Source organism: Lepidochelys olivacea (genome assembly GCF_965140295.1).
Source record: "Lepidochelys olivacea isolate rLepOli2 genome assembly, chromosome: 2".
NCBI classification, from domain to species: domain Eukaryota; kingdom Metazoa; phylum Chordata; order Testudines; family Cheloniidae; genus Lepidochelys; species Lepidochelys olivacea.
This window is the reverse complement of record NC_140412.1, coordinates 265179683-265192196: the sequence shown is the minus strand read 5'-3', so window position 1 is coordinate 265192196 and position 12514 is coordinate 265179683. Positions and strand designations below refer to the sequence as shown.

The 12514-nt window shown below is 44.6% G+C and overlaps 1 protein-coding gene across 2 annotated transcripts in view; it reads left to right on the top strand.

Annotated features, from left to right (window-relative positions):
- Positions 1 to 11282, top strand: part of MYL3 (myosin light chain 3) — a 40501-nt gene extending 29219 nt beyond the window's left edge. For both annotated transcript variants that reach the window (XM_084621356.1, XM_084621357.1), the window contains 4 exons: positions 2753 to 2926; positions 6899 to 6976; positions 7411 to 7446; positions 10443 to 11282. In XM_084621356.1, coding sequence (XP_084477482.1) covers positions 2753 to 2926; positions 6899 to 6976; positions 7411 to 7439 — 281 coding nt within the window. In that variant the 3' untranslated portion in view covers positions 7440 to 7446; positions 10443 to 11282. The remainder of the gene's footprint in view (positions 1 to 2752; positions 2927 to 6898; positions 6977 to 7410; positions 7447 to 10442) is intronic.
- The last annotated feature ends 1232 nt before the right edge of the window (positions 11283 to 12514 follow it).

Here is a 12514-nt window from a genome sequence, read left to right as displayed (position 1 = left end):
ACAGGAGTACTTGTGGCACCTTAGAGACTGACAAATTTATTTGAGCATAAGCTTTCGTGGGCTACAGCCCACTTCATCAGATGCATAGATTGGAACATATAGTAAGAAGATACATATATATACATACATACAGAGAACATGAAAAGGTGGAAGTTGCCATATCAACTCTAAGAGGCTAATTATTTAACCTTACATTGTGATTCACCAAAGCCACCACACAAGGCAGGCAGCCGCCTAAGCTAGCCATTGGGAGATGCTGGCCAGAGGGGTGTGTCCCCTCTCACAGAGATAGGCACTTGAGTTCCAGCTGCAGGGAGGCACCTAGTTCTGCTTGTGATTCTGAAGCTGGAAACCCTCCTTGGAGTTAGGTGCCTCATGCCATTTTAGCAAGAAGCCAGGGGGAGAGGAGACCTTTTCGCCCGGTGGTGAGGGTGTTCACCTCTCCTTCTGCCTGAAGTGGAGAAACTATTGCACTGCGGATATATAATTAAGGACCCATTGGAACAGGAGAACTGGATCCTGGGTCCCCCCCATCCTGGGTGTGCTCTAACCAGCAGGCTATGGAGTCATGCTCATGTGGGTGTGCTCTCCCTCTCTCTGAAACAGGAGAGACTGAGGGAGGGAGGGAGAGTCTGCAACAGGAGAGACTGAGGGAGCCCCACATGAGAAAAGCCCATTGCCCAAAGGTTAGAGCACTCAACTGAGAGGTAGCAGATCCCTGTTCAGATCCCTTCTCTCAGGTGCGTATCCTAACCATGGGCTGTAAGTTGCGAGGGAAGGCCTATTCCACATCTTCTCCTCTTTCCCACCCCCAGCTGTTTTGGGTAAGCTCCCCTATGGGGACTCGCAGGCAGCCTCTGGGCATGCCTGCTGGATCGGGCCCCTCCGGTGAGGGAGGCGTCCACATGCCCATCTTCCCTTGGTTTGTGGATGGCTTTGGGGCTCATGCCCCTGGGCACCCACAAGGAGGCAGCCGTGTGCAGATCCAAAGGTAGAAACATAGGTGACGAGGGAACTCATACTGCAGAGACATAGGCGCCAAGCGTGTTTAGGTGCCTTCAGGGTTCAGCATTGCAGTGGTCCCAAAGCGGAGACTGAGGTACTTAAAACGGGGACTTGGGCACATATCTCCTTTTGTGCATTCAGCCCTCAACACTTAATCTCTCTCTGCCTCGATTCCCCATCTCTGTAATGGGGATAATGATACTTCCCTGCCTCACAGGATTGCCTTGAGAATAAAATTCATTTCTGTTGAGCAGGTGCTCAGATATTCTGAGGGTCAAATGAACAGATAGGTAGACTGGATTGTAGGGCATTCTCTGCTCTTTAAAAAAAAGTGTCACATGATCTTTAATGTTGGGTTTTCAGGTCTCCTCTGAAAGCTCCCCACACTCAATATATCTGCTCATAGGAATGCAGGGCTTAGTCTCCCTGACCCACACCTACAAACTAGCCCTGCAGACCTGCCCACACTGTCTGCCATCTCCATTTAAGCTAATTGGAATGGAGGCCACTCAGCACCTTGGAGAATCAGGCTCTTGTTGAATAATTGTGATCAATCAAGATACAGCAAGTTTGGCTGATGACACAAGGGTGGACTTTGGGGCTACCCAAGAAAGAACTGTACCTTACGAGGACCTCGTTCCTTAGCTCAGTATGGGAGGCACAGGATCATAGAAATTAGAGATGGAAAAGGCCCATCTGATAACCAGCCCCTTTCCTGCCTGCTCCCCAGTTTTAAACATGCCTATGCTACAGGGCTGCCACCACTGCCCTGATGCCCTGGGGAGACTACAGCAAAGCAAAAGTGATTCCACTGCCAGGACTGTTTTCCAGATATTAATTTTCATTTGCTCAATTTCATGTACTTAGTCTTAATTAATAAGCATTGATTAACCCTGAACAATTGTTTTCCCTCCATGACATTTACATATTTCAAATACTTGCAGATGCTGTCTGTCCATCCCCATACATACCCATGTATCCATTCCCAACCATGACAATGTATCCATCCATACCCATACATATTCATCTATGCACCCATCCATTCCATCTATCTATCTATCCATCCCGATTCTTCTCCATCTATCTAGCCATCCCTCCCATGTATCCATCCATCCAATCATCCCCCTCCATCTCCCCATCCATCCCCATTCATATCCGTCTATCCATCCATCCCCATTCATACCCATCTATCTATCTAGCCTAATTCATACCCTTCCATCCATCCATCCATCCATCCATCCCTATTGATACCCTTCCATCCATCCATCCATCCATCCATTCATCCATCCATCCACCCTCACACATATCTATCTAATCTATCTATCTATCTATCTATCTATCTATCTATCTATCCCCATACACCCCATCTAATCTATCTATCTATCTATCTATCTATCTATCTGAGAGACAAGCTGGGTGAGGTAATATCTTTTATTGGACCAACTTAAGTTGAGGTAAAAAGACATTAATTCACCCACCTTATCTAATATCCTGGGACCAACACGGCTACAACACCACTGCAAATATCCATCTATCTAGCATTCTCCATACACCTCTCTCTCTCTCTCTCTCTCCCTCCCCTCTGTTCTTATCTTGGTCCCATATTCCTGCCCTTCTGTTTAGCTGACAGTTTGCCAAGCTCCCTCACACACATCCTGCAAGGTGTTGTTCACCTTCTGAATGGCCCTGAGCCACACTGTCTCCACAGAATCCCTTGCACCTTTCTGTTGAACCTGTGATCTTACAGAAATGAACAGCAAAATGATTGACTTCGAGACCTTCCTGCCCATGCTCCAGCACATCTCCCAGACCAAAGACACGGGCACCTATGAGGATTTTGTGGAAGGCCTGCGAGTGTTTGACAAGGAGGGGAATGGAACGGTCATGGGTGCTGAACTCCGCCATGTTTTGGCGACTCTGGGTAAGGTGAAGCTTTCTTTATATCATTTCAACTCTGAGGTCTTTTCAGAACAGCTGGTAACGTACTGACTGGTGTGAATGTGCACCACTGCTCTCTGCTGGACAGAAAGACAGGTGCACTTAAGCATCTGGGATGATTATGTCACCCTCTAGCGGCAGGGATCCGAAGAACTCCTAAAATGATTCCAGCTCAGGATCATTATCTTTCAGCTCAAATGTTCACAGATTTTCTCTTTCTGAATTCTGAGTCCTCTCTTTCTAGTTCTATCATTCTATTCCCCCTGACAACTGTTAATTTATATGGTCAATTGTCCAGCTCTGGAAGACACTTTCTTTGTAAACTGTGAAAAATTCATCTGTGTCTTTGTTGTTTTTCTTTAGTTGCATAGACTTATGATGAAGGCATTCCATTTTAGGCCCATCTCTGCTACTGACACTTGAGAAGATTAAAATAGAATTTTAAATGTCAAATTCCCTTTTTACCATGTATGGTGTTTGTTTACTTTGGGGTCCAAATTAGGTGACCAGAGTCCCGATTTTAATAGGGACAGTCCCAGTATTCAGGGCTTTGTCTAATATAGGCACCTATTACTGCCCCCCACCCCCACCACCACACACACAACATTCTGATTTTTCACACGTGATATCTGGTCACCCTAGACCAAATTCAGTGCCGAGGCACGTGGGCCCATGTCAGTGAGGTCAGGGGAGCTGCGTCCATTCAAAGCATCTTGGACAAAGAAACTAGTTTGCTCAGTTTGGTCAATTTCACTTCTTTAGCTTGACATTTCCCCTTTCTGGTTCTCCTGACCCAGCACAACACTATAATGTCTGGCTTTCAAGCCCTGGTGGGGAATATTTCAGTCCAAAGGAAAATCATTGAGTTAGCAAAAAAGTCAGTGCATTTTTATTCAGATTAAGATTTAGAATTAATGGCCTAGAGCCTCAACTGGTGTAAATCTGGGTTCAGTGGAATGACATAGATTTCCACCAGCTGGCCCAATGTGCCCAAAATCAATGATGTAAAATTGAATTAACACAGAGGTGAACCCTGACCAGTATATTTATATATTAAATGCCATCTATATATTTGGCTAAAGCTACCTGACAATTTCACTTTCCAGCTGAAAAACTGATTGACCCCACCTTTTTAAAATCGGCACACATATCTTGTTACTGATTAGCCGATCTGAAGTGGCTTTTTACATGTATTTGGCTCTATGTTTCGGGGGGGAAAGCTTTTCAATTCGCCATTAAGCAGTTAATAGAAAACCTGTTGAGTGTGACTTCACATCCGCGGACCCTTTAATTGCAACATACTTTCTTGGCAGTCACATACGGTGCTGAATAAGACCCTTAAGCAAACTCCATGAAAGTCACTGGAAACATTTGCATTGACTTCAAAGGACTTTTGAGCAGGGCCAAATCTTCACCCAGTGAAAACTGGTGCAGCTTCCTTGGCTTCGATGGAGCTCCAGCAGTTTATCCCAGCTGAAGATTTGGGCCGTTCTACACACCAATGGGCAGGCATGTAGCTGCTCTGTCAGCGTCCAACTTTGAAGTTTCATTGCAAAAGGTATGTGAAGCAAGGTAAAATTGCTAGACAGCTCATTGTGGGCCTGCTCCGGGTGATTATTACATACTGCTACTATGGTGTTGCTTTAAAGGTCCCAGTAAAGACCAAGGCCCCATTCACATAAAAAGAGCCAGTCCCTGCCCCAAAGAGCTTACACTCTAAAGAGACTAGACAGACACAGGCTGGGAGAAGAAATGGGCCCAGAGAGAGGAAGAAGCTCCCTTCCTCATGTGATTAGTCCATGAGTCTGACTCTGCTCTCATTTACACCAGTGTTGAAATCCAGATTGGTCCAGTGCATTTGTGATGGGGCCGTCACGAAGAATTCAGATTTTAAAGCAGACACCACGCCAGTCTTCAGTTCCAAATGGGACGTGCTAAGGTGCCAGGAAGCAGAGGGGGAGACAAGCGGATGAGCCAGGAATGGGCTCGGGGCAGACACCATGGCAGGCTGGGGGCAGAGAGGTGCGACCGGGAGCTAGGGAATGTGCTAAATATTCAGCTCAAGTTGTGGTCACTTGGGCAGGAAAGTTCAATCCTAACCAAGGGGCAGGAGAGATTGTGCAGACTCTGCAACATTGGGGGAAGGTGACGGGAGATGGGGCCCAGCCGGGACCACCCACAGAACAAGTACAGTGCAGGGGAGAACTCCCATCCACCTGATGCAGGCAATAGGACCCGTGCTCCAGCCTCCCGCTGTGTGGACAGGGGCATGCAGAGTAGCCGCCAGAGCAGAAACTGTAGCAGGGACTGGCCAGGCACTGATGATGTCATCTGGATGCTTCCTACAGGTTGGACTCTGGACAGCCTCTGCCCTGTGCTGACTGACTGTTGTCCCCAACCCACAATATCTTCACTTCAGCCTCACTCCAACTGCCCTCTGTTCTCCCCTCCTCTCTTTTCTCTTTCTTCTGCCCTGCCTTGCCCTCCTTCTTGAAGTTCTCTCCCTCCCCTTGCCTTTCCATTCTCTGATCCCCTCCTAATAGAGCAGAATTCAAAAGAAAAACTTTGACACTAACATGACAGTTACCAACCATCACAAATTGTGTGTTATACTCCTTGTCCCCTACCCTGAATCTGTCTTGCCTATATAGACTGTAAGATGCTTGGGGCCAGGACTGTCTCTTACTCTTTCTACAGCACCTAGCACAATGCGGCCGCATTCTTAGGCAGTCCCTAGGCACTACCATAAATATATTAATCACAGTGTTGCTAACCTGAAGTACTCAAAAATCATGCCATCAGTTTAAATACATGATACTTTTTAAAAATAAACTCGGTTCTTTTTATTTATCTTCTGATCTCAGAGCAATTAGGTTAACCTGGGTCATGTTCTCAGGGTTTTCCCTACAACTAGAAACTCACTTTTTTAGAAAAAACGAGAGCTGAGATTCTCACTTAATCACAGGACTCCCGGAGTTGGGGCTTTAAGAAAACTATACTCACAATTAAATTGCCAGAGTTGGCAACATTGTAAATCATAATCATAGTTAGTACTATCTAAAATAAATTCCTTCTATAAATTAGTCTCTGTTAACTCTCCAGATGGCTTCATGCTTCGCTCCCAAGAGCACCAATTCAATCAATAGTTGTTGTGTCACTGATTTCAGTGGCAGCGGGAGCAGACCCTGAAAGAGCACTGGTCCTGTGTTACATCTTGCATCCCTCCTGGATCTAAAACTCAAAGCTAAACTGAAGTGACTTTACTATGAGTTTTTCTTGAGTGAAAACTGAGGGGAAAAAGGTCCCATCGATGCCAAAGTCCCATTGATTTTAATTGATGTCATTAATTTCAATGGAAGTGAGGTGCCTAAACATATTTAAAAATCTGGACCTCAGGGCTTTAAGATTTTGCCCCTAAAGTACGGTTATACTTAGAAAAGTGATAATGTGAAAAAGATATGGTGGGGATTTCCATATTTGTTCAGAGTCACTGGCTTTTAGGTCAAATTTCCTCTGTTTGCAAGCCCTAAAGTGGATTTTTAACACTCAGTATTGCAAATTCACCTTGGGATCTCTCTCTCTCTCTTTTCTTATGTGGCATCCATCATCATAGCACCTGAGCACTTACTGAGTATTAAAAACACACATTACCAATACCTTATTTCTTCCAGGTTCTTTTTGCTACTTAGATCTTCAGTGTGAAATGAAGCAGGTATGCGAAGTAGCATAGAATCTGTGTCTCTCCCACACCTGTATGAGAATTGCAAAGTTTGATTTCTCTACACCAAGTCAGCAGCTATGACTTGAAGACAGACAAACAGACAGATAGCAGCTAAGATGAGTAAGAAGGTGCTGTTATCGTGTAGGTAGTTTTTGGACGGTGACCACTACCCAACCCAAGTGATGGTTCGGACACTCCGAATCACTGAGCAGGAATTTGTTTTTTTCTATCCAGGTGAGAGGTTGAGTGAAGAGGAGGTTGATAAGCTAATGGCTGGCCAGGAAGATGCCAATGGTTGTATCAACTATGAAGGTATGAGGTGGTTAGGGTTGGATTCATCTCACAAGGCGTGGTGTCAGTAAGCCTGTGAAAGTTTGGCGCAATGATGGGCCTCAACCCCAAAGCTAAGATTTGAATCTGACCTTCCCCAAAGTTTGGGTGCCATGATGCAGTTCAAGTCCATTGTCCTTAATGAGATTCCTTGCACCTTCCACAGAAGCAGCTGAGGCTGGCCACTCAGATGTGGGCTAGAGAGACCATTAGAACATACTGTAGATATTATCTTAAAGATCTGTAGAGCACTTGCCACCATGGCACCTGGGGGCTTATTTACAAAGCTAAATTGTATTAATTATGCAGAACGATGAGTGGGGAATGGAATTAAATAACAACAGTGCTGAACAGATGCAGAATGCTCCTGAAGTGAAGGAAATAGATGCTAAATTATCTCTTTCTATTCATTCCAGCTTTTGTGAAGCACATCATGTCCAACTGAACACTAGGTGAGCCTCTTCCTTCTTCATCCCCCAATCCCACCATTATTTCAGTTTCCCCTGTTGGCTTTGCAGCCTCCGCCTCATCTTGGGGGTATAGGGTGGGGTCCCATGTAGCTGGAACTCAGCCGTTTTCTCCAAAGCCACTGTCAAAGATGCCCTGGACACAGGAGAATCTCCTGGCCAGCTACCCCTCCACTGTGAGGTGGTATCTCTTGTTCAGTTTGTATAATAGGGATATTTATCCCCTTCAGATCATTTTCAGGAGACCACAAGAAAAATACTATTGTGAATGAGCATTATGAAATCTGAAGCTATGTTTTCTTTTCAGTTTTGTTCAGAGTTATATTTCCAATTTGCTCTTCCATCTCTGTTCTGGAAAACAGCACTTTTGGGTGTGAGGGCATTTCAGAGATGAAATCTTTCAGGGCTAGATTTTCAGCTCTTAAATCGAGAGTTTATTACACAAGAGCCTGGAAATAATTTATCCCCATTACACTGATAATGAGAGGCCCAATTCATAACTATTTGTCTGATCACCCACCCCACCAATTTTGGGGGGTGTAAAATGAAACTCACTCTTAGTTTGGGCTTATCTCTTGCTAGATGCCATAATACAGGCCTTTGAGAAGAGAGTGAAGGGTGGCTGGGGGGAGCATGGAATCTATCTATGTCTCTGAGTTCGGCTTGGAAAACCCATCATGGCGTGAAATGCAAATGATCAGTTACAGGGGATGAAAATTTTCAGTGGACTGTAGGAGGAACTCAGCTGAGAACTTCCATTCAAGGGAGTTACACATAATTTTCCACACTGCACTGGAACTAAAGTACAATGACCCTGTGACCTACCGTCTCAAAACTATCTAGTGATTTAGGGTGCTTACATTTTTGATACTCCAATGTAAGGCACCCTAAAAGGGCCTCACTTTCAGAAGATGAGCTCTCAGCACTTTCTGAAAATCAGGCCCCTTAAGAGGTGTCCCAAGCTGAACACCTGAAAACTGAGGACCCTAAAATCACTCATCACTTTTGAAAATATAGTTGTGTAATTTAAAGGCTTTGCTGTCATAGTCTTTCCCTGTAGGGAAGTCGAGAAGAAACCGATTAGGGAGGAAGTCACGGGTGAATGAAAAATGATGTCTAAATAGAAAGAAGCAACTCAATCTTATGGCTCTAAACCCAGATCCTCAGGAGAATTACTGGCCATTCACAACACAGATTCTCCACCTTTATGGGCAGCTATCCCAGTTTTCCAGATGAAGACCTCAGTTGTTCCAGGCAGTACCTTTGGCCTCCCATTCAGTAATGTGTTCTCCAAACCACAATAGAGCTTAAGTACCCCAAACGCAAGTCTCGCCATGCCAAACTGGCTGAACTTCATTTCCAGTATTTACTGCCCATCATTTTTTTATCTTTTCCTGGAAAACATTTCTGAGTGTCTTATCCCAGTATTGATATCTTTACAGCCCATGGGAAAAGTCTGACCTAGGAACCAACCACCCCACTTATTTCGCAAAGGATCTGATAGGCCGGGAAAGAGATTGGCTTCATTTGGACCAGTTCCTTTCTCTTCAGCTTTGGTTCATTTTTCTACCCGTGCACCGACTTGGCCCAACTTTGCTTAGCTTGTGAGATCTGGCACTGTCACAACCCACAGACAGGACAGCAGAATAGTGGCTTTTTGGTTTTGTGCTCGCTGAGGCCCTAGAGCTTGAGTTCATTTCAGTAGGAGTCAAGTCCAGGTCTCCAATACTTTTGTTCCAAAATATAATTTGCCTCTAAAATGTGAGTTGGCTTTAAACAGCTGCTGTTTTCTTGTCACTGTCCAGTTCTCTTTCTTTTGGGCCTTCCTCTCTCATCCCTACGTACACACTGTTTTAGCAAATGCCTGGCACATTTAAAATCCTGCTGGCCCACATCCAGAATGGACTGTGCCCACAGCTAACATAATGCATCATGATTATTATTTAGAGATAGTCCCAAATCGAATGCACGTCACCCCACCGCAGCTTTGGGAAAATTCAGATCTGGAGCCCAAATGTATAACAGACCCCTAATGGTATAACAAGCCAACTCCAAACCCTGGACATGAATCCATTCGAGTTTTGTGGAGGTTTGGATCTGAATTTGAATTAGGAGCGTGGCTCTGTTTAATAGGTCAAACCAAAGCATCAGGCCTGAACATCCCAAGCACTGAGGGAAGCATGGATCTGGAGCCACATATAGCAGCTTAAGCTCATCTGTGTTCTTCTTGTTTATGATCATGGGTTATCACCACTAGTTTGCCTGTTTGCATCTTTATTCTCAACCACAGACTGGTCCCTCCACTTACTCTCCAACCGGCTGCTGCAAACTCTTGATAATAAAGTATAATTTGTTACATCCTCTGCTAGTGAATCCTCAGTTTATTTTGTTAGATCTCTGGGCCAAGTGCTTTTCTGGATCTCAGCCAGCTCTTCTTGCTTCACATTCAGCCTGGCCGTAGGGAAGCATTCCCAGATTTGCTGCTCTTTTCACTTCTTACGCTAATAACTCAGAAAAGGTACAAGGCACAGGCGATGCTGTTCCCTCTCTGTGGGATGGAAACTGTGGTCAGATAAGAGTAATGAGTGCAATATAAGAAACAAGATAGGGAGACAGTATGGTCTAGAGGATAGGACACTGGGCTATAACTCACTGTTCCTGGCTTTGCCACTGGGTTGCCATATGTCCTTGGGAAAATCACTTTGCCTCTTTGTTCTTCTATTCCCTTTTCTGTGTTTTTATTTAAGACCCTTAGCTCATCAGGGCAGGGACTGTCTTTCACTTTGTACAGTGCCTAGCACAGTGGGACCCCAATCTCTGGCAATTACTGCAATATAAATAATAACATTGGAGTGAGAATCAGTTTGATGTTTCATTATTGATAATCCGAGTGCAGATCCAAGAGAAACTGGAACTGCTTGGGGCTTTGCTTTTTGCTGTTTTTTTCCCCTCCTCGTGCTTAAAAATAACTTTGTTTTTAGGACAAGACAGATTCCGATGAACCCCCGATGCTGGCCTTGGATTTTGACGTAACGGAATGTCTCTTCATTTGCCAGCCCAGATTCCTGTTACAAAGCTACAAAATGTCCCAGCCCTGAAGTTATTTGGATAATTTTTTTTTTCATGGGAGGATGGGTGGCCTTTACAGAGATGTGGCAATCAGAAGGAACTGGGGTCTGAATTTTGAGTACCTGGGCACTCTCATTGCTCTCTGATACCTAAGATAAAACAGCGACTTGAATCATATAGGCTGGGGGAAGGATATTTCACTTATTTCATACCAAAAAAGAACTGGAAGATCTGAAATGTAGCAGAGATTTTTTTCCCCCTAACACAACTGGATCCGTCTCTTTGCATTTGTTGCGTCCGCAGGAATTTGAGGCTTCAAAGTTAGCTCAGAAGTAAGCTGGAATAGGTGGAATTAACACTGATTAGTGTAAAGATCTCTCTGGTGGGCAGGAAATATTGTCTGGGGGTGTACTGGACCTTGAGGGAAAGTGGGGGAGGGATATGCGTAATACCCACCAATGCGCCAACAAATGCAACCTAATGCACCAGCTTCTGGGATATAGAAGGTTCAAGTTTAGTTTCAACCTGAAAAAAAACCCTTTTCTGGCATTAAGTGTGGGCATTTTAACTTGTTTTTGTGTCAGTTAAAAGGTGTCACAAAAAAAGTCCACCTTGTCCATAAAGGTCTCTTCCAGGTCAACAGCCTGAATGATGGAGTAAGTGAAATGTCTGTCCCGGTTCAGATTGGAGAATGTTCTAATATACATGCCTATTGTTACTGTAGCTTTTCTCATTAAAGCATTCTTTTCTCATTTGGGGGAGGGGGGGAGTCTTTGTTCCTTGTTTGCTGCATTTTGTGTGTGTGTGTGTATTAGAGAGGGGCCATAGCTAAAGCCACAAGTCTGAACTGCAGATGGGGGTCTCAATTTCTCATTGCTGTGATGGGCATAACAAAATCATGGTTCCAACCCTTCTGTAATGTGGTGGTTTGAGATGCATTCCAAATCTGATGGCAGGGCATTTGGATTCTGTGTTCGTACATTTGAGAGCTTAATTCCTTCTACTGCAGGAATCCCTGGGTGAATTTCTATGGCCTGTGTTATGCAGGAATGCAGAGTCCATGATCACGGTGGTTTCTTCTGGCCTTAAAACCTATGGCTCTATTGAGCTGGTTTGTACAGTTTCAAGATGCAAACTTGGATCGGAATCTCGAGCTGAGATTCTGGGTAGGTCCAACTGAATAGATAAAACTCAGCCATTTTCTCCAAGGGGAGACAAAACATCACTTAGATGCCTTCTAGACAAGTCCCCAAAATGATTTAGGTCACAATGAAATTTGCTACGCACTTCTATATATAAAATATTTTGCAAACACTTGCTACCATGCAACTGATAGAACCTTGGCGGCACTGACTTGAAGCTGCGTACATAGCAACCCCTATCTACCCAGTTACCTTCTTAAATGCCAATCTGCTTACAGGTTGTGATGGACAGGCCTGGGTTCTTCTGGATCCTGCCACCCACTCATCAATATGTAACTTCTTTATTCTCTTTCCATAGGAAGTTATTTGGCAGTGCCTCTCTCCCCTCCTTGCTCCTTCCTGGCACCTACAATATATTGAACACAGTCATTATATTAAACAGGAGAGAAATATAACCTAACAGGGTAGAACATTATTCTCAGGGTCACCGGTGCCCACGCTCATACTACCTGTGATGTTTCCCAGTCATGTGACCTGATATAACCAATGAAAATGAGTATCCCATTGGTACACAAACTTTGTAGGGGCCCTCGATGACTTGTGACCATGATATCTTCTGTGCAGCAGTTAGCAATGTGGCTGACTGGACTCGGTACAGCCCAAAAGACTCACAAGTGGGATAAGGTGGTAAGTCCCTTTGCAGGTTTAATGGGCAGCAGATAACTAAATCCCCAAACCCTGACCCCTTGGCTTGAGGACACAGTTCAGGGAGTAGAGGGTCCCCCAAACAATTTCCCTGACTAGCTAACTAAAAGATAGTGACTCATAATTATGTGAATGAG